General features: G+C 29.7%; 1 protein-coding gene across 1 annotated transcript in view; it reads left to right on the forward strand.

Annotated features, from left to right (window-relative positions):
• LOC107440711 (uncharacterized) overlaps positions 1-13,264 on the forward strand; it is a 101,961-nt gene extending 88,697 nt beyond the window's left edge. Inside the window, exon 2 of the mRNA XM_016053694.4 lies at positions 9,979-13,264. Within this exon, the coding sequence (XP_015909180.1) occupies positions 9,979-10,403 (425 nt within the window). The 3' untranslated portion in view covers positions 10,404-13,264. The remainder of the gene's footprint in view (positions 1-9,978) is intronic.
• The last annotated feature ends 10,844 nt before the right edge of the window (positions 13,265-24,108 follow it).

The following is a 24,108-nucleotide window of genomic DNA, read 5'->3' on the forward strand; positions in this document are numbered from 1 at the left end:
TTTGCTCCTGTATTACTAAGAGGTAATGATAAACAGAATGATTGTTTTAAAAATAATTTAAATCAAAATATTCATTTCAATTTTAAGCCGAAGGACTCTAATCAATAAATTCCTGTCAACGAAACAGAATCATTAATTTTGATCAATGCTCAAAATGGATTGATAGTCTTTCTTCGATTGAGGGATTAATATTAATCAAATTAAATCAATTTAGTCATATCACTAACTTTTATGCACTGATTCAAATCAATAGAGTCTAATCAGTGAATTATAATATATAATAAAATTATATCAACAGATGAAAAATACTGATTAGCAGTTAAATGGATTGGAGAATTTTATTTGAGTCACTTTTAAACCAAATTACTCAAATCAATAAATTCCCTTTTTTACTTTCTTTATTTATAAAAAAATTGGGCACCTGGGCCGCGCAGAAGGCCCCTATCCCATACATCATGAAATAGTATAAAAAGTTAAAATAAAAGACAGTTTGAGTTCAGAAGTCTATGGGGTGGCTGAATAAATTCCTGTCAACGAAGCAGAATAATTTATTTGGATCAGGGCCCAAAATGGACTGGTAGATTTTATAAAAACGAGGGAATTAATATTAACCAAATTAAATCAATTGAGTCACATCAGTGACTATTATGCACTGATGCAAATCATTAGAGTATAATTAGTGAATTCTGATGTATAATAAAATTATATCAACAGATAAAAAATACTGATTAACAGTTAAATGGATTGGAGAATTTTATTTGAGTCACTTTTAAATTAAATGACTCTTATCAATAAATTTCTGTCAACGGATAACAGGAAAACAGCACTTGTTTAAATTAATGCCGAAAATGAATGGTTGGAATTTATTCGAATGAGGGGACTAACTTAATTAAATCAATTGAGTCACATCACTAACTACAATGTATTGATTCAAATCAATATATTCTAATGTAAAATAAAATTGCATCAACAGATGAAAAAAGTAAATCCCACCTGGTAGCCAACAAATTGAGGGTCAGTCAATCAATTGACAACAATATCATGTAAACCCCTCCTACTTTAAGAAACTATATTAATGATGCTATGTCTGATTTGAAGACATATTCTCCCCATAAGCGGGGAGGTCCATAAGATCATAAGTTATCTGTTACTACCAATAAGCAGGACAGGTCTCCACCCCAAGCGTAACTGCAGAAGCTAACAAAAATCTGTTGTTACAAATGATGGTCAGCTTCAGGTGTGTTAATTTATGACTTTACAAACCGAAATATGAAAAATGATTGTAAATTTTTAGGTCCGCTCCGTTCAAGCAATAAAGTTTTGTTAGGCATTGCTGATCATTGTGTAAACAGATAATGGAGTCGAAGAAAAGGTTAATTTCTTTCCAGCGAAGCTGTATGCTGGGAGGTCGAATGTTTGGAAAAGGGGAAAGATATTGTAAAAGGGCTCTCTGTAGTTTTTCTTTTTGAATGTATTAATAGCGGTTTGGTGTTTAACCCTTTCCAGTTAATCCTTCCTAAATACCAAAAAATTATTTTTTCGGAAAAATCAAGGTATTCTTATTACATTCATAGATTTTTATATTACTATAAAAACCTATATTTCGATTTAAAATCATGCTATTTTTTAATGATCTTTACGAAAAGTGGAATCTAACAAAAACACATATTTACCAACTCTTTCGGATTTATTGGAAAGTTTATGATTGGATAAAATAGTAGCAAAATATATGGCTTTCTGTTTATATATTTATTCATAACATTCTACTAATACGGAATTTACTTAATTTCTAAAAATATTTTTCTAGTTGCAACAGAAGAATATGGTCCACTATTAAGTATTATATGCAAATAGTTTAAACAGATGCAGTATGCAAATAATTTAAACAGAAAAATGAAAATTCAAATAAACAAGTGGTTCTTTAAATTCAATGAAGATTTCATCAATATTCTAGTTAAACGAAAAAATTTCGCTTTAACTCTCTAACTTTGGACGGAAAAAAATATTCCCATATAGTATAGGTGTTGATGGTTGAAGCCATGCGAAGGAACCACAATAATTAGTTATATAGGATACGTACAATGCTCAAAAAAGGAAAACTTTTAATCGAATGATTGGCTTTCTAGTACTCTTAATTGTTCAACAATGTTACCTACCTTACCAATACCTTATTTAGTTAGAACCCATGTGATGTCGTATTTAACCAGTGACAGCCGTTCGATAACCGGCCCATTAATCTATAGTGGACCACTAAAAGTATATTTTGAATGCTCCTAATGTGTAACCGAAACAAGCTAATTGTATGTGTTATATTTAGGAATGAAGTATTTGCTTGGTACAAGACTTGCCATACTGAAATATATCACTTAGAATTATTCTAAATTGAGTTTTTATTTATAATACTTGCAAAATCATCAAATATGATGTTATGTGATACTTAAATAGGAAAATCTGAACATCAACTTAGTGACATGAATTATACACACTTCGCGGCACCGTTCAGTACTGTTTAGCGGGACGGACTGCCGAAACGAAAGGGTTAGTTAGCGGAAACGATATTTTTAAGTTACGAAATCAGACACATTAGAAGACCGGCTGTCAAAAGTTCATTAATTTGACTTTTTGCAAATTTCGTCATATCTCGAAAACTTTTTAAGCGAATTGAAAAATTATAAATGTCGTTTCTCTAAAGATAATTCCCTGCAAAAAAATATTTTTTTAATAATTACTTACTATATTATTTAATAATACTCGAAAATATTTTGAATTATAATACGTACAAATTTTGACATCATTTTAAGGAATCTTATGGCAAAATATGAAATTTGAACGAAATAGGTTGAAAATCGCTCATTTCAAAAGACTGACTGTTTTAATATTAAATTAAAAGTTATGTTTTTTCCGCACTGTACAGCACGGGTTAAACTAATTTAAATTGAAATGATTGTAAAATTTTAAAAATTTCAGTTTCTTTAATGGATTATTTGCATATTAGCTTGCGCAACTTGAATATGTTTTTCAGACCTTTGGATGTCCTGTCGAAATAAAAGCAAATAAACATTCATGAAAATAAATAAAACTCTGTTCTTCAACAGTGATTCAACTATCATTTTCTTACTTCAAGAGAAAATCGCATTCTTCGGAAAGAGTTTGCAAGTAGAATTAGGGCTCCTACACGTCTTACAAATTTTAAAAAGTTTTAACTAAAATCAGGGCTGAAATCCTATATATACCAAGACGGAAAGGAACTGGACATTTCATTCCAACATTTTTTTTAAAAAAAATCTAAATTTCTGTTACTAGCGAGAATTTTTTTTACAATTATTGCGCAACTATAAAACTGCTTCTTTGCATGTAAAAGAATACAAACTAAAAGCAGATTTTTCCGATAAAGTCATAGAACGTAAACAGCAAATTTTATCGAACTCTTTAAATTTGAAAAATATAGCAAAGATAAAAACTACAGACCAATAGCTGCGCATTTTACCTCCGCCTCATATCCTAACTAAACAAATTACTAAACAAGTAACAAAACAAATAACTACGTCAACCCTGCTGAAAATAAAGTTTCCTCACGCTGATACAACTCTGCACAACTTAAAACAAACATAGTTTAGAGCAAGCTGCTCATTTCAATTTTTTCATTCCTCTTTAGTTATTCAAGTAAAGTGCTTGAAACATTCATAAAAGCAAGCCCCACTGCCATCTTACTTCAATGCTTAACACGTTCACGCCGGGAAAAGGGAAAATACTGGTACGGGAAAAAGGAAAATACTGGTAGAAGAACTATTTCAATATTAGATAATATTCGGGAGGAGTTAATCAATTCTCAACAATAACAGTTCGCTGTAAGGAAATTTATCACAGCGAAGAAGCAAATCAATATAGAAATTGCATCAGTTAAAAACAATTGGTAGTTATGGATTTTTATTATTCCCGGAAAAAAACTAAAAAATGAAATTTATTGTTACCAGTTTTTACTCCGTCGCATTGACAAGATGAGACAATCTAGCGTGACCCACCGGTGGGTCACCCCGACGTGAACGTGTTAACCAAAATAGTGCTAAAATTCCAAGATGAATGGGATATTTGCCCAGAAAAATCAAAACACTAGGAAACACTCCAAGTAAAAGTATCCCTGGCCGAGCGGTATCACCCGCCGAACGCAGGGCGAAGCGTGAAGGGTTCGAATCCCGCCATTACCCTAATTGTATTCTTTGTGATGTTCTTCTCTAAATTGTTCTGTCTTTAACAAAAGTTTATAAGCCTAAGTTGAGCAAACAAGCCTGCAAATGTACGTAATTTTAATAAACCAAGTAAAAGTAGATATTGTTGAATAACTTGAAGACTTCTCCCGAAAACTTAAATGATTTTACTTTCCATTTCGCTTTCATCCATGAAACAAACAACACTATTTCAAAACATTTATACACAAACGTGGCGATTTCGGCCGGTTAAACCAGACATTTTATTTTAATATTTAACACGTTAAACCTTTAACTGGCCCTTTATTTCTAGTCAAAGTAAATTAAAGTATTTTTGGAATTGAAATTGTTTTAAGAACAGTAATTGATATATAAAAAAAACTCATTTAGTTTATAAAAATGCCATTTTCTTGGTGGTAAATATATTCAACATGACCTATTAGGAACTTACTGACTTTTATTTTTCTTTACTTATAAAATAAACTCCTTAAATGCTACAAACTTCAAAAGGAATTATGCATAGCTGCCAACTCTTCCGGTTTTCCCGGAAGATTTTAATTTTGTATTTAAAGTGGTATCGAAACTCATGTCATGCCATTAAAATAATAATTATAAATGAGTTTGACCACCACTACATATAAGTAATTACAACAAATGTATAAAAGCATACTAATCTTTACGACAGCGAATTTTAACCTAGTCAAAATATAAATATATTTTTGAGTGAGATTGTTTTTCGGTAATTGTTTTACTACCACTTGGAAAATTCATTCTCAGAAAGAGTGAAAGTTGGCAGGTATGATTATGTATTTTATAACTTTTAAACGTTTTTTAAAAGTGACAAATGGTTACCAATTTTATTCAAACTCACTTCAAGAAAGCTGACGTTATTGAAAAATGGAAACCTAAATTAAAAGTGGTAAAATGTGGTGGTAAGTATACTTACCACGGCCTTCAAAAGGGTTAAATGCCATGAGGTCACCGGTGACCGGCCCTGAGTTTGTTCGTAACGCTACGGGGGTCACGGGTGACCGGCGAAGCCAAGATTATTAGAAACACATAATTCGAGTACATTTTTAATTTTTTTATATTATTATCGTTACTAAAATGGTTTGAAGAAATTAATGCAGTATAGAACACACAAAAATAATTTCACTTATATACATAGAGATGCCTACTTGCTCCTGACAGCGAATAAATATTTTCAAGTGGTAGTTTATAAATTGTGATTCTTGGTTTAATAAATTCAATTTAGTAGATTTTTATCCACCACTATTCCTAAATAATTCGTAGGCTTATATAATTCACCACTTTTTTCATAACAGTCATGAAACCTTTTAAAAGACTAGCAAAATCTGCCTAATAATTGCAAAGTTAGCTTGTAGTTTTTTACCGTTTGGCCCGACGGGCAAGCCATATCAAATTAGAGTGGCATTCAACATGCTAAAATGAAAGCAAATCTAGAAATCATTTTGATTTAAATTTAGAAATCTTTTTATTTTTATTTTGTAAGCTTGATTTTTAATTATTTTGACCACGACTATATATAATAAGTTCACACAACATACCTGTGACTTGGCCATTTATTTCTAGAAAAAGGTAAATTAAAGTATTTTTGGAATTGAAATTGTTTTAAGAATAATAGTTGATATAAGAAAAGAAAAACTAATTTAGTTTATGAAAATGCCATTTTTTTTGGTGGTAAATATATTTCACACAACCTATTAGGAACTTATTAACTTTTATTTTTCTTTATTTATAAAATAAATTTTATAAATGCTGCAAACTTCAAAGGAAATTATGTATTTAATAACTTTTATGTGTTTTTTAAACTAACAAATGGTTATCAATTTTATTTAAACGCACATCGAGAAAGCCGAAGTTATTAACAAATTGAAACCTAAATTAAAAGTGATAAAAAAGTGGTGGTATGTATGCTTCCCACTTCCTTCGAAAGGGTTAGTTGCTAACAAAAGTAAGCATTTGTTAGGACTATTTTAATAATAATTTCACTAAAATTGTTTACCTTACTCGGAAAAGAGAAAATACTGGTAGTATTAAAATGATATCATTTCTAGCTTGTTTTCAAGAGAAGATGGACGGAAAAGATGATGGTAGCTTCAGTTTAACTTGTTTAAGGGCATCTCTTGTTCAAACTATTCAACCGTATATTCAAAATATTCAGTAATATCTATATTACTCTTTCTCAGGAAATTTTCTTATTAACAAAAAACTGGGCACCCTATCCCACACATCATGAAAATATTTACGGACAGTGAATAAAAACATTTTGTGTTAAGCAACATTTTGGTAGCTTTGTCAAAAAGAAACCAAGCAATTTGCTTGATAAATAAAACATTTTGCATTACAGTAGATTTAGATATGAGAATTTATGTACAGGCATGATTTGAAAATATACGTTGCTCTCAGGAAATAAGCAGCTTTATTGTAAAAAAAAATCTCGGTATTAACAGAAATTTATTGTTTCTCAAAAAAATACTAGAATGAAATACCTTTCGTACCAGGTAAAATGGCATGAAAATCCAGATTGAACTAAACTAAACTCAGTGGCGCGACAGCCCATCGAGGGCTAAAGCCTACTGTGCCCATCTCAGTTTTCTTAACCATGGGCTCTGGGGTGCAGGAGCAGATGTTCCGGGCAGGTGGTCAGCCGAACACGGAACCCGCAGTGTTTAGTTCCCAAGCATGCTTGGTACTCATTCATCGACCCACTGAAGGGATGAAAGGCTGAGTCAACCTTGCCCGGCTCCAGGATCGAACCAGGGACCTGTGGCACGACAGCGCGAAGCGCTACCTCTCAGCCGCCAGGCGTCTAGATTGAGGTTTCAGAAAAATCTAGAATCTAGATAATCTAGATTCTAGAATTTAAAAAATATAGATACTAGAATACAGATTGAAGTTTCAAAGAAATTTGAAAATTCTGAATACATAAAAAATTTTATAGCTCACTATTCAAAAAAATTTTCATCATTAACAAATTAATTAATAAAATTTATTTGATTTATCCAAATTTCCCATTGTATTACATATCTGTCTTTGAGAAAGAATGTGAACGAATTATAGTAGTTTAACCAATCATTCAAAAGGTATGAAGAGAAATGTGACACATTAAAACAACATTAGAGTAATAAATTTTTGAGTCGTTATAGTGCTCAAATTATAAAAACCACCACTTTGTCTACCCTTTCCCTTATATTGGGGGTAATAAATCCGAATTCGATGATAAAAGAGTATGATTCCTCAACAAAAAAAATTCGTTTTTTGGTCAAAATAAGCATATCCAGAAAACGTTTGAGCTAACTGTTATATAAATATTAAGAGATTTCGTTGCGATTTTATCAGAGCACTTTACAGAATGAAAATCCGACTTGCCGTTTTAAAGTTATTATTATTTTTCTTAAATTTTAAAATTTTGACTACCCCCTATTTTGGCGGTGAAAAATCTGAAATGAATAAAAAAGAAAAGTTGTTCAGAAAAATAGCGTTTTTTGTTCGAAATAAGGATAAGAATCGATTTTTTATTATGACCTCACCATTATATTTCTACAAAAGTTATTAACTGTTTCGATTTCTTTGCAAAACTGGCTGCTTAATTAATTATTTTCATTTGGAATTTTTAAACACCCTATATAGTCTTGAAATGTAACTTTTACGAAAACATTTCCCTACATTAAACTTTTTGAGGAAATTCTCGCATCTGAAGGAAGACAGTTTTATGAATTCCCTTTTAATACTTTTTCTCCCATCAATGTTGAGAGCGGGTTGTTAACGCGGGAGTTCTTTAAAACGGTTCACTGGCTTTTCCAAAGCTTAGAAGAAAGAACCCAGTTGGTTGAAGAAAAACAATTGGTTCGAACGTATGTTAATCCCATTAATTCGGGGGGACATGAGGGGGCTGCAGAAAAGAGGGGGGAGAGCCAGGGAGAGAAGTCTTCTCGGATAAAGGATGATGGATGAGGAACTACGATGAGGACGATGATCAATAGCGTCAGGAATTGTTCCCACCGAGTTCATGCACATGCTTGCTAAGGCTTTTTCGCGAAAAATCGTCTCGCCCGTTTTCACGCTTTCCCGGGTATATACATGGGGCAGTTTTTTTTTTTTTTCCTTCGCCAGAAAAACCTCCAGATTGTTTCGGGCAAAGTGTTGCAAAGCGGGTAAAACATTTCCAGGCAGAAGAGAAAAAAAATAGAAGCTGGGTAGAAGGAATTGAAAATTTGTTTCGCCGTGGTTTGATTTTAATCGCCTTCCCACCCCCAAAATCTGCCTATCCCCTTTTCTTACAAAAGAATCCTCTTTCTGTATTTTAGACCGTCCCTGTGCCAGTCTGCATTAAAAAATTGCTGTCATATATTCCAAAACTTAGTTTGAGAAATGGTCTGTTTTGAGTTGTCCCACTTATCGAGGCGTAGTTTAGCAGGCGTGATAGAAAGATTGGGTAAGCCACAATATAAGCAGTAAGGCTTCTGATATAAGAAGAGATGAACGCCACAAAACGTATTGTATTGTAACCCTCGCTTGAAAGGTACTAAGTTTACGGTGTAATCACCATGAACTGTGAATTAGATAGCTACAATAATCCAGTGATATTGAATACTTTCTTTGAAAAAAAATTTTATGTGCCTTAGAATAGTTCATCCTACTGACTAAACAGCTATCGTTTAAAGAACATCTAGTGAAGAACAAATTTCATGATTAATGTTTCCCAAAATTTAAGTCTCTGAGAGCCTCTCTCACGGAAGCGTTATCGGAAGATTGGGTAATATGCAGTATGATATAAATAGCCATAAAATATAATGTCCATTACTCAATTGGTACTAAGTTTACGGTCTAATCATCATGAATTTGATAGTCACAATAATCCAGTGTTATTAAGTAGTTTCAAAGAAAAAGAAAAGTTCCTTAGAATTGTTCATCCAAAAAAGTGGCTAAAAAAAACTCTAGTGTAAAGAGAAGGACAGAGAATAAAAATTATCATGATAAACTATTTGCCATTAACATGTCCCCATCTAATGTGAAAAAGAAAGCAACTAATGTGTGCTAAAAATGTTGCTTTTTTTCATGACTAACGGTTTTCAAAATTTATGTTTTAGTCACTGAAGGCCTCTAATAGGCAAGGAAGAACAGCAAATGTGTATTAAAAATGTTATTAATTACTAACGCTTACTAATATTTATGTTTTAAGTCACTAAAAACAACTAAACACTGTAAAAAAAAACAATAATTGAGTGTTAAAACTGTAGTTTTTTCATGACTAACATTTACCAAAATTTATGTAAGGTCATAAATAGGATGAAACATTCTGTAAATACTTGTATAAAATGGTTTCATACCTGCCAACTCTTCCGGATTTTCAGGAAGATTTTATTTTCATATTTAAAGTGGTAGCAATGCTCAGGTTATTCCAATTAACTTTTTGAATTATAATGATAATTATAAATGAGTTTCACCACCACTACATATAAATAATTACAATAAATATATAAAAGCATAATAATCCTTTGCGCAAGCGAATTTCAACGGGATCAAATTATAAATATATCTTTGAGTCAGATAGTTTTTCGTTTATTGTTTTGCAACCACTCTGAAAATCCTTTCTCGGAAAGAGTGAAAGTTGGCATGTATGTGGTTTTATAGACTCATGATTTGGAGTACTGTAGTCGACGAGCATATTATAAGTTCAGTAATTTCTCTTTAGTGTAGTTTTATTTAATTTTAGTACTTTTCTAAAATATTTTATTTATTTTTTTAGCTGTCAAACCAGACTACAATGGCTACAACTCAACTACTTCAAACAGCAATGATCCGAATGGAGGACCAGGAACGGGACGAACGAATTTCACGACGAAACAGTTGACAGAACTCGAAAAAGAATTTCATTTTAACAAATACCTAACAAGAGCTAGGCGAATTGAAATTGCTACTGCTCTTCATTTAAATGAGACACAAGTTAAAATTTGGTTTCAAAACAGACGAATGAAACAAAAGAAACGAATTAAAGAAGGCCAGATTCCAGCTGATCTCTCCAGTTCTGGAGGAGAAACTGGTTCCTCACCTCCAGTTTGTCCTATTAATTCTGGTACAGGATCAGTTAGCTCACCTAGTAGTGTTGTTCCTTCAGTCTCTGCAATAACTAGTGGGCCACTAACGTCTCCAGACATCAAACCTGTGTCATAGAATGTTTAATCTGTTAAATCTCCATTCAGTGCTCAAAAGTCCTATTAAAAGGGATCCTTTATGTTCTTTAAATCAGTGCTTGATAATAACTATGGACACTGTACTTGACAGGCATAGAAATGACAATTCTTTAAGTGAATACAATTGGTTGATGTATTTCGAAAAATGAGGGATAACATTGAAATGTGATAACATTTCAAGCTCAAAATTGCTTGAAATTTACTTTTGAAATTCAATTCTCGGTATGTGTTGTTAATTTATTTTTGATTACATTGTTTTGATAATGCTCTATTTGAAACTCTATTAGACAAAAATTTATTTTACAGCTTCAGACTTTAAATAGAAGTTTTAGCGAGTTTATTTTCGCCTCATTTTTTAAAAAGGTCAATTCATAAATTCCTATTATCTTTTCATAAACTTCAAATTAATAAACAAATGTTAAAGGAAAATAGAATTTTTAACTTCAATTTTACTTTTTTTTGTTGTTCTTTTTAAAAAAATTCAGCTTTCTTCTTCATAGAAAAAGTTTTCCACGCACTTAGTGCGTCATTATGAAAATCTTATAGTATTAACTTAGTTTTTGAAAAAAATTAAAACTTTAAAGACAATGAAGCTTTAAAATTGAAAGTTTAAATTAGATATTCTATACTTAATTAATTTCATTTCTTTTTAGCAACAAGTTTTTACTTTTTTAATACAACAGCTCCTGACTGTTCCGACTTTTCCGGAATATTTTTCTAAATCATTTAAAGTGGTAATGAAGTAAAATTTTCTCAATTAATTAGCACTTAACCTCTTCGTGACGGGAGAGTCATATATGCATTCTCAGGATGGCTACAATCAGGGTAAAAAAATAAAACTGGAAGGCAAAGTGTTTCTATAGCAGTTTATTTGGGGAAGGAGAAATAATAATTTGATTTACTTAATATATCATTTCTTAATTCGAAATAACAATTATATAGTTACACTTTGAACTATCATTAATAAGATATGTTTGAATTAAAGTAAAAGCAAAAACAAGACTGTTAATTTATAAAAAAATAAGCCTGGTCCAAACTTATGCTACCACTTTTTATTTTTAATTTTTTTCCATTTTGATTCTGGTTCCGTACGAATACATGTATGACTCGCCCATCTCGAAAAGGTTAATCGCATCAACTTATTTCCAACAAGTCTTTTATATATATATAAATAACTTATAAATAACTTATGCGTCAAAATCATTTTAAATTTAAAAGTAAATATTGAAATATAAATTTTGCTATCATTAGAAAAACTATCAGAAATAAAGCAGAAAATTTAGTATCTCTTAATAAAAATTTTCTTCATTGAACTTTATTAACCCTTTCGCGCCGACTGTCACAAATACGTGACAGCAAAAAACCGTATCAATCAGGGTAAGAAGATAAAACTGGTAATCAAAGTATTTCTTTAGCAGGTTATTTGTGGGCGGAGTTATAATTTTTTGATTTATTTAATTCACCATTACTTTGTTCAAAATAAAACTATTTAGTTATACTTTGAATTAACATTGATTATATATATGATTAAACTAACAATAATTAAAATAAAAGCAAAGTAAGTCTGTCAAATTAGTAACGACTACATTTAAGTTACCGTTTTTTATTTAATTGCAACTTGAATCTGATTTTGTACGAATGCGTTTTTGAATCACCCGTCCCCAAGGGGTTAAGGAGCTTAATTTGCTGAAGAAATAAGTGTACTGACAATTTTACAAATAATGAAATTCCCTCTAATTACTTTATTTCATTTTACGTCACCTTTTCGTTTATTTAATTCGCACTTACATTTAAAATGAATTGCTATTTTATTATTTTAGACATCTCTAACCTTATGAGGAAAAGTGTGGATATGAATGTTTTGCTTCCGTTAAACAAAAGTCTGAAATAAAATAATTTTGCTACCAGCAATTTATTTTTGTATGTAGGAGTTTATAATTGCGTCACTAAAGTAATTATCCACTGTTCCTAGTTTAATTTCAAGATGAATGGGAAAAGGGCTGTAAGGCATCAGACGCCCAGTTCCACTACAACGAACGAACAAACGAAATAATCCACTGCAGTGACAAAAAAATTTACCCCGTGTACTCCAAATCTAAAATCCCTAGCTAATATTTCAGTACTAAAGGTGGTAGATACGTTGAGCGAAAAAACATATTTATCTACTTCTAAAAAAATATATATATATATATAAAACTATAACTTAACTACATTATATCCGAAAACTGCGTTAATTTGCGCGAATGTCTCAAAGCAGTGGATAGTTAAATGCTCTAAATGTGCCAAGAATTGCGCAGCACTTATGCAATTCACTTTGCCGTAATTCTTTAGAGCTAACTTAAATAAATAAGCGTTTTTATTGTTTATTTTTTTAAAAAATTTTTTTCACCTTCTATAATCAGATCACCGATTTTCAATCTAAGTTTTTAAGTTTAGTTTTTATTATTTATATGCTGCAGAGGAAAATATTACATATCAGCTAACTTTTACGTTTATCTGAAAAGCTATTTTTTAAAATTTTGGAAAAATTACATTTTGATTAATGGAGCTTTTTAACACCTTTTTATTCATTATTATTTTATTTAATAATGGTGGGAAAAAATTTGAATTGTAAGGTATACAAATTTTTGCATCATTTTAAACAATACAATTTTGCATGGCAAAATGTAAAATTTGAACAAAATCGGTTGATTAATTCAGGAGAAATTGAATTTCTAAAATTTCAGATATTTAACCCTTTCGCGCCGACTGTCACAAATACGTGACAGCAAAAAACCGTATCAATCAGGGTAAGAAGATAAAACTGGTATTCAAAGTATTTCTTTAGCAGTTTATTTGTGGGCGGAGTTATAATTTTTTGATTTATTTAATTCACCATTACTTTGTTCAAAATAAAACTATTTAGTTATACTTTGAATTATCATTGATTATATATATGATTAAACTAACAATAATTGAAATAAAAGCAAAGTAAGTCTGTAAAATTAGTAACGACTACATTTAAGTTACCATTTTTTATTTAATTGCAACTTGATTCTGATTTTGTACGAATGCTTTTCTGAATCACCCGTCCCCAAGGGGTTAAAGTTCGATTCCTCAGAAACTATTAGACAAATTTTGCTCAAATTTTGTATTTTGCCAAGTAAAATTATATTCTTTAAAATAATGTAAAAAAATTGCGTACCTTACAATTCAAAATTTTTTCGAACATTATTAAACAAAATAATAAAAAATAAAATAATAAAAATAAAATAATTAGAAATAAAATAATAAAAAGTAATAAATATTCACTGAAAGTTATATTTTGCATGTGATTATATCTTTGGATAAACGAATTTTATAATTGTGTGCAAAATGTTTTCAATCAAATAAAAAAGTTTTTGAGATATATCGAAATGTGCAAAAACTAAAATTAGCATTTAAGGGTTCAAACTTTGGAGTACTCTCTTGTCCAAACTATGGGGACTCTATTTCTCAGATTGAGGCTACCCCTAAGTTTTGGGGATCAGAAATCCGAATCCGACAAAAAAAATGGTATGTTTATTCAGGGAAAGTGCGCTTTTGTGACTGATTTCGTAACTTAAAATATCGTCTGCACTTGTTAATAAGCATATTTGGAGGCACCCCCTTGAGCCATTAAGATTGAGTCCCAGAACGTGAAGGTCCAATCATTAGATCAAAAGTTATTCAGGGTGATCCTTTTTCTTTCGCACTGTACATTTAAGGGTAAATGCTCTACAACTTTTTTTTTTCTTCTATAAAGGCACCTTTTACATCTTTGTATAATGTTCTTTGGCGGACAAAATTTATCGTTAGATGAAATGAAACATAAATGCAAACTCTCAGAACTTTTGGGGGGATTGTATATTTCGATATAAAATGATAGCAAAATTAATATTTTAATATTTTTGTCTTGATTTAATGAAGTTGATATTAAGTTATCGTGGGTTTTTCTACCACAACATATATATAATTTAAACAAATATAAATCATTACAAGTATATTAAGCTTATAATATATGAATAAAATATTTAAGGTGTTTAAGTCATTCTTGCACATTTTATTAATTTATCAAACTATATATGGTATGATTCAAGAAAAACATTGTTTCTAAAATTATATCTTTTCTAATTCAACTAAACATTTGAATTCAGCAATAAAAAAAATTGGTTGATGTTTAAAGATGTGAAATAAAGTATATTGTTACTCCTAAAAAACCATATTTAACGTGTGATATGGTTAATGTAGCAGAAATTGTAAAATTATTTTAAGATTTACAGTATTGTTTGCACCGTTTTTTTTTTCTAATGGTGCATTGTTATGTTTTACTTTATATTGTTGACAAAATACTCAAATTTAATTTCATTTGCAAATAGTGAGAAATTCAGCAAAAAATTATGTTGAATGTATAGTGTATATCAAGCTGAAAAAATTTAATTATTCGGTAATTTTGAATTTATATAAATTTTAATGACGAAAATTTATACAAATGATTGTGTTGATTTTTATGATTTACGCGTTAAATGAACTATTATAAAGGCTTAAAATCAAATTCGAAGTAATATAGTTTTCTTGAATTAAATTAGTCAAAAAATATTGATAAGACGCAATCATCGTTCTAGCTCTTAAATTTTAGAAAATGACGAAACGGCAAAATATGTCTCTTAATTTACAACAACTACTACTATATTTTTCGGTCTATCTATTACAAAAAATATTGTAGTCTATTTAAGCATTAACTTTCGAAATCCTTTTCTTATGTAAATCAACGTTACAAAACAACATGAATATCTCTTGAATTCTCATACTGAAATATTAGTATTATAATTTTTTCTTTTATTTTCATAAATGGTAATCCTTTTGCACTCCAAGGTTGCCTCTCACGCGCAGCCCATAAATTACCTACAACTTTAATTACTAAAATTTCTGCCTCATAATATTTAGTAACCACTTTATTTAGTGGTTTATGTATTTTATGGTAAATGTTTGTCTTCTAATCTCTTAGTGATAGCGTCCGGTTCCTTAGACGTTTAAAAAATAACGAGTGCAAAGGGTTAACGAACTATTATTTACATTTAAGGAAATTCAAGAACTTCCAATTAAAATTTATAAATTTTAATATCTAACCAAGTATAACCTAAAAAGTATTTAAAATTATAAAAATTTAATCTATAACAGTATCAAAAATATGTGAGTAAAATAAAACACCTATTAAATTTGCAGGATTACTATTATTAACTTTTAAATAAAACCTGAGATTTTGTTAATTCACTTAAAATAATGTGAGGACTAAAAATAAAGTAGTTTTATTCTTCTTATTTTTACTCTTAAATTTTGTAGGTAAGCCCTGTCTCATACCTGCCTATTAGCTTGGGAAGATTTTACTGAACAATAACAAATAAATTCCAAAAAAATCGGAAGAATTTTAAAAAATTAAGCTACTTCGCCATCACATAAAAGCATCACAATCTAATAGATTTTATATTCATATATTTTAATTTTTCATTTGTTATGCAACTAGAAAAACCAAGGGTTAAATATTGATGTTGTTGCCGATTACCCAAACAATCGTACATTTTATCAGTTATGCATACTTTTTACTTAATTTAAGCGGTCAGCTTTACATTGAATAACTTGAAAAGGCACAAAAAAATTTACATTTTAAATCAATAAAAAATCTAGTTATTTTTGTATAATTTATTTTTTCAATTGATTTTAACTTGAGTTTGATTCAATGAATTTTTAAAAAATAAATGTAGTGTAAACCATCAAGATTTCAAACTTAAATTGTCAATTTTTTGAAAAATTGAAACAAAATATTGTTTCATTTTGCTAGTAGAAAGATTTTCGTTAAAATTAATAATGATGTAATATGGTTCTGTAAATTTATCAACCTTTATAAGTACCAGTTCTATAACTTTTCCTTTTAGTTTCTTCTAAGATTTCTAATTTTCAAACTTTTAAAAAAAGTTTACATTAATTTAAAAAATAACTGTTGCAATTAAAATATGGTGTGATCTGTTTAAGAGAATTTTTAAGCATGCAATTTGTTTTTTCTATAAGAATATTATGCGAAATATGCTTATAAACAGTACCCTTTTGAGGTAAGTAAAACGAATTCCTTAAAATAATATTTTTATTAAGGCTGAGTTATTTTTGTTATTAATAGTTTCTAAATATTTCTCACGCTAAAAGAATATTTCTAAATTGAAATGCAATGTTATTTTGAAAAGCTCATAAAACTACTTAATTCAAACTCAGGAATTCCCTCTGTAATGTCTTTCAAATACATTTAAGCATAAAAGTTTCAACTTTTCTGAAATATAAAACTCAAATGCCAACGTTATATATAAGAACTATAGAATATTTCTTCATTTAGAATGAATCATTCATTAGAATTACTCCGAAGTGTACAAAAGAACAGATACTATCATTCTTATTTAAAATCTAAGGTTTTAATTTCATGGTACTTGCCAAACTAACGCAAAAAGTAAGATCAGAACCAAAAAACGCTGTAATTTTTACCGATGCGCTTTGATAATAACTTTTGGTAAAATTAACAAGAATATGGTTTTATTATCATTCTGTATGGTATGGAATGTGGTGAAATTTGATAATTTTATCACGGTACCTTAGAGCATGGCATAAAGCAATTTATTTGGTTAAATTTACTTTTCAGTTTTGTATTTTTACTACATAAAATATGGGTTAATAAGAACTATAATTTTGGAAACCGAAACCGGTTAACATATGAATGAAAAAAATTATAAAATGAATAGTTAAAATACCGTATATTTTGGTTCTATTGCAAAAATTATGGGTTTATTTTTTACCAGAAATGTCATTATCATACAAGCACGGTAAATTATAAAGAATATTTCACTCCGAGTATAAATAAATAATAATTTCAATTAAAGAAAAAAGATTGATGAATTAAGTTTAAATTTATGATTATTTAAGGGGTATTATATTTTTCCAATGCTTTCAATCATATTATTTTTTTAAAAAATAAAACATTGATTCATAAATATTGAACTATCAAAAATGCAAAATCTTTCTTTTTAATGTAAAATCTCATATTTCTTTATTTTTAATCTTATTATCATTAAAGAAAAGGAAAAAAAATGTTTTACCATTTGCACTGAACATTTTCTTGAAATGTCGCATCTAGCAATTACTTTTATAACTCTTATTTAACTAAACTAAAGTCACTAATTTTTATAAATATGATAGTACAAAGTGTGCTGCTTTTCTCTAAAAAATAAAATTAAATAAATATTTATTGTTTGTTTTTGATGATATTTTTGTTATTTTTATTTTATTAGAAATATTATCATGCTTTCATTATCTATTGGTGATGAATTATTTTAGCATTAGTAGTCCCTGCCTATTTTGCGTAGGTTTTTTAGAATTAGTTTTGTTTATGTATGCAAAATGTACTTTTGCAAGAATTATTGAACATTTGTTCAAGTATTATGAATCCGAATTATGTAAATAGTTATTTGTTTTTATGTTTGTATTATTAAGTGCTTTACACTTTTTATTAAGTAACTGATTAAAGTATTAAAGTTATATTCCGGATAATATTTTCAACAATTTTATATTACATACACTGAATAATTTTACCGCACAAAAAAAAAATGTGCTACTTGTTATAATTTGCTTTTCAATTATCACGCTTATAATTTAATTTTTAATCAGTTACTTCCAGATTTATTAAGTTATTGATTATTTTAGTCAAAGTTGTGTAAAACCAAATATGTGTTTTAAGTGATTGTGTACTACAGTTTATTATATGAGTTTCGAACGGCTGAATATCTACGAATTTTACTGAATTACACGAACGTAAAATACTTTAAACAACTATTATTTGTAGAAGTACTAGCTGATGGATTAAAAATTATGTGCTAATATCTTCGAATTTGGCAAACAATTCATTATTATTAATTTTTTCAATGTTTATATTCAATATATACCCTTACACAACAATGTCATTTATAAATTTCAAAATTGATAATTTTATGATAGTCAAGCAAACAAAATATCATTTATTTTAAAATAGCTGCTTTTAAACACATGATACGCCAAGGGAAATTTATATATGCATGCATATATTATTAACACATAACACTGGTTTTAAAAGTTCATTAAATGACTTCTAAATATTTTATTCGGACATTTAAAAAAATTAAAACTAAGTTGTTTTTTGTAATTTACGTTTAAAAAAATGACTTAATACATAATCTGATACGTTGAATAGAATAAACTTCAACTCTCTTATTGTTTAAGAATTATATGATATTATACAAACTTTTATCAGCATGGAGAAATTTTTGATGTACTGTACTTATGTTATTCAACTATATGAACCTTTTTCTTTAAAAAAATTATTCAAACAAAAAATAATGTTATATTTTCCAAATTATAATTTATTTGTAAACAAAATAAATTCCTACCTATTATTTTGCGTTTTTAAATTATTTCAAAGCTGAAATGCAGCTTAAACTGAATAATGAAATTCCAATGGTATATTTATTGAAGAGAAATTCAACTAACTTTATTCTAAATGTATAAAACATTAAAACAAATAGAAAAAATGTTTTGATGTTTACTGTATAAAACCTAAAACATTAAAACATTTTTTCTTTTTTTTACAAGGTGCAGCAAAGAAACCAGACAAACAATTTTTTATATAGTTTCATCAAAAATAAATAAATTAACAAAGTATAGAGAATAATAATTAGAGTAGACTTTATAAGAATTTAATTGGTTTGAAGCCTTTTGTAGCCATGCAAAGGTTTGCTGAAATTTTCAGCAATGGGCCGCAAATCTTCTTATTCCCACGATTCCTCTAGAGTTGAAACTTTAGTCTGCAACGATGCTTAAATGATACCTTACAACAATACTTACAAACCTTTGTGTGCATACAGAACCTTTGTTCAAGTAACTCTAAAATAGCAGATATTTTGCTTGACATTGTTAAAATCCAATAAACTAAGAGATATGTTATAAAATATTTTATAATTAAAAAGAGACACAAAAAGAAATGAATATACATATTAAAAAGAAATTAGTTAGCTTCTATTTTACAATGCAATAATTTTGTCTGAATGTTTGGCCTCATCCTGCATTTGTTTACTTTGGTACGCATTTTTGTTATTTAAACAATAATGATTGTTCAGTTATAGTATTTATGAATTTTTTCAATTTACTTCACGCACATTTTTTCCGCAAATATTTAGAGGAATTCTCCCCTTGTAAATTTAACCGTTTCCTCCAACCATTTTTTTAATATTGTATTGTTTCTATTGCTTTATTAAATGTAAGGAACTGAAACAAGCACCATATATCACTGTAAAACAGTTCTGTATTTTGTAACAAACGTTGCTAGCACTGCCATCAGCTGATGTACAATTTGTAAATTTGATGTTTTAAACAATGCCGTAAACATTACACTAGACTGATGTTAATTTCACAAGGTGATATTTTTTTAAAGTGCTGTGAACAATACAGCAAGTCGGTTTCACAAGGTGCTGTCTCTGACAATGTTGTGAATATTACAGCAGACTGCAGTCAATTCCACGCGGTGCTATTTTTAACAGTGTTCCTCTCTGTTAATAGCAGTAACTTGTGATTAGTCTACTGCAATATTTATAGTATTGTTTAAATCTGATATTTATAGCATTCTAAAATCTTAATTTTTTTAAAAAACTCTTTGAATTCAACGAAATTTAGATGAACTTAAATGTATTATCATCCATTGCCACAGTTGCTAATATGATATTTGACTAAAATCTGGACATTTCTCTTGTCAGAAAGGGTTCAATTTTGACATGCGAAAAATCTCAAGCAGAACTTGGCAAATTATCAATCAAAGCAGAATATTTTGTTTTCTCTGAGTAAAATTATGATGAAAACAAATCATACTGATATAAAATATCACACCCGAATTTTTCAGAGGTTATAAGGAATGTGATTACAAAAAATTTTCATTCATAACATAATTCATTGCATGGGTATGTAAATGTAATCTTTATTAAAATTTAATATATTTCAAATAAAATGTTTAATACAGAAAAGAAAATATAACTGAAATGTCTAACTTTAATGGTATACTTTTTGTACAGATGCATAAACTTCAACTCTACTGTATTGTAAAATATAATTCAGTTAGTTTTTGTACAGAAATGTTTATTGGCCCAAACTACTTACATCACTGAAGTATTCCCTCCAGTATGTAAAATCATTTTTAAAAGCCTTATGGTAAAGAATATTACTCTAATATTTTCTTGAAAATAAAAAACCGTTGCTGTTGTTTTGTTACATTCATTTGTGTGTATTTTTTTTTCTTTAACAAAGAACCTATTACACTGGGGAAGAAATTTTCTGTGTTCGGTTGCATGAGAACGTACGTAGTTGCATGAGAGCGTACGTTGCGTATGGAATGATGGGTAGAAGGCAATCATATATTTCAGTTTATAATGCGAAACATTAAAATCATATATTTTTTTATGTTTTATTTTCAAAAGAGAAGACAAGAGTATATGTTTGTATATAGACGCAGGGTTGCTAACTGCTACGTTTGAGCCACGGTAGCTCAGGGTAGCTCAAGTGTTCACCTTCCAATGAGGAGACCCAGGTTCGAATCCTAAGGTTGATAGGACCTCTTCTCCAAGCTCTCTCCGACCACAGTGCTGACGTAAAATATCCTCAGTGGAAGACGTATCAGGGGTAAAAATATCCTTGCCGTCGATCAAACCATGAGAGGATTTCGCGACTTTTCTCTCCATATAACGCAAATGTGGGTCAGTTCCATAAAAAAGTACTCCAAGAATTTTAATTTATCGCAATGGCTGATCCAGGAGTTTCCTTGTCTTCGGGATTGGATTCAAAATTGCAAGGTAACGGAGGTGAACATTGGTAGTCGTAAACCCGAAATTGGGTCGACTGTTCTAAGACGATTATAAAATAACAGCGATTAATTATAAAGTGTTGAATATGGACTTTTATATTAACCTTAAGAGAATGTAGCTACCATTCTTTTTTCCTTCAGTGATAACACACTGTTGACAGTGAGAAAAGAAATGGACCAAAACTTTTGATCTAATGAACAGATCTGCTGAAAAAACCTGGCCGCCGTCTAACAATGGATGTACAGGGCACAAAACAGAACACTCGAAATAACTTTTGATCTAATGATCGGGTCTTCACGTTCTAGGACTCGAGAGGGTGATCTCAATAATACTAATTAATGAGTGCAGACGATATTTTAAGTTGCGATATCAGACATAAAACGTACTTTCTCTGAGTAAGCGTACCTTTTTTTGGCGAATTCGGGTTTTTGACTATCAAAATATAGATGGTAGCCGCAATCTGGAAAATAGGGTCCCCATAGTTTGATCAGAAGAACGGTTCAAAGTTTGGACCACTTAATGTCCATTTTATTTCTTTCGTATTTTGCCATATCTCGAGAACTCGAGATATCTCAAGTGCATTAAAAACATTTTGCACACATTTATAAAACATATATATGGATTTTATGCAAAGATAGAATTCATGCAAAGTATAACTTTTAGTAAATATGTATCACTTTTTATCACAGTCAAAAATCTGTTGAATTGTTAAGTATACAATTTCTTGTATTATTTAGATGGTTATAGTTTTAAATTGAAGAAATACGAAATTTGAGCGAAATCGATTGAGTCGTTCCTGAGAAATTGAATTTTGAAAAAGTCGTAATTTTAAAATTTGATTTCTCGGGAACCTCGGGATTTAGCTCAAATTTCACATTTTGCTATGTAAAATTACGTTCTTTGAAATGAAATTGTATTTCAAAATTTTTTAACTATCATTAAATAAGATATTAAAAAATGATAAGTATTTACTAAAAGTTACTTTTTGCATAGAATTATCTTTGGAAAAACATGTTTCATAATTGCGAGCTAATAATTTTTCAATTCGATTAAAAAGTTGACGCAATACGCAAAAAGTAAAATTCGCATTAAGGTGTCATAACTTGTCTCCTGACTGAACTATTGGGTTCATCTTTCCCAGATTGCAGCTACCTCCTACGTTTTTTTGGGGAGTCAGAAATCCAAATCCGTCGAAAAAAAGGTATGTTTATTCAGAGAAGGTACGTTTTTGTGACTGATTTCGCAATTTAAGATATCGTGTGCACTAATTAATTAGCATATTTGAGGTCACACCTTCGAACTATTAAGAATGAGTCCTAGAACATGAAGATAAGATCAAAAGTTATTCAGGGTGGTCCATTTTTGATTTTGGGCACTTTACATCCTAATAATGAAGCACTTGGGTTGCCGATTTTTCTTGAATTCAAAATGAATTATACCTTTGAAATGAATACAATTTGACACCTCTGACGCCTAATAACATAACTATCAAAACAAATAACTGCATCAATCCCTCTGAAAATAACGTTTCCTCATGCTTCAACTTTAAACAGACATAGTTTAGAGCAAACATTTTATTTTTGATTCCGTTTCAGTTACTCAAGATAAGTGCTTGAAACATTCTTAAAAGCCACTGCCAGCTTACTTCAATGTCCAACCAAAATAGTGCTAAAATCCCTTGATGAATGGGATAAGGTGCCCAGAAAAAAATAAAATACTAGGACTAGGAAATAATTTGATTAAGCTGTTAGTGGCAATGAAGAAAGTGGTAGTACAGTTTTTACCAGTTTCTACCAGTATTTTGAGGTCCGCTAAATTAAATTAATGTTATTACTTTATATTGTTAATAGCTAGGTAACTAGAATAAATATTTTAAAGGGTTCACTCCTTTAAATATCAATCTCCTTCTTGGCACTGCAGTCAAGTTTTCATCGGAGTAAATATCAATGATAATAACAAAATAAGATATTCAAAAATAAAAATGTCTAGCATTTCTTATGATTGTCTCGTTACAGATATCACTTAAGCTTAAGAAGCCATTTTGGCCCAAATTGGGTTGACTGGTCAACGACGATTATAAAATGGATCTAAAAAGAGCCGTCCAAGGGATAGAAAGTTCACCTCGCAATAAAGTGACTGGGTTCGAATACCAGCAGTGACTGGATGATACAAATTCTGTTACCGACTCGTGCCGATCTCTGTGATGGCATAAAATATCCTCTGTGGAAAAATGATCATGGTTTAAAATCCCTAGTTGTCTGGCTAACCGTCGGAGGTTTTCGTGTCTTTCTTCTCCATGTAACGTAAATGTTAGTTGCTTCCATCAAAAAGTTCCCCACGAAGGGTAGTTTGTCTCAATGCTTGGTCCAGTAGTTCCCTTTTGTCTTCTGGGTTAGAATCAAATTTACAGGGCTTCGGAGTAGAGCATTGACAGTCGGAAATAAAATTGGGTCAATTAGAATTCGGTCATCTGTTTAATTCTAGTTACAAAATAAAATAAAATGGATTTAAAAGATTTACTCCAAGAATTGCAGGGCTGCCAACTATAGGGTAGCTACAAAATACTGTTACAAATATCGAATCATTTAATTGTACTGATATTAAATAGAAAATGGTAAAAACGAAAATATAATAAACACTATAAATGGAAATTTACCTTGAAAAAATTGTATTCCACCATCTTTATCGATTACTAAAGATTATCTCTTTCGTCCGATAGCCGCACGAATCATTTTGAGTAGTAATTTGCCCCATTCGCCCAATCAAGAAACT

Source organism: Parasteatoda tepidariorum, chromosome 12, assembly GCF_982258835.1.
Source record: "Parasteatoda tepidariorum strain Cologne lab strain chromosome 12, Ptep-v5.0, whole genome shotgun sequence".
In the NCBI taxonomy this organism is placed as follows: Eukaryota; Metazoa; Arthropoda; class Arachnida; order Araneae; family Theridiidae; genus Parasteatoda; species Parasteatoda tepidariorum.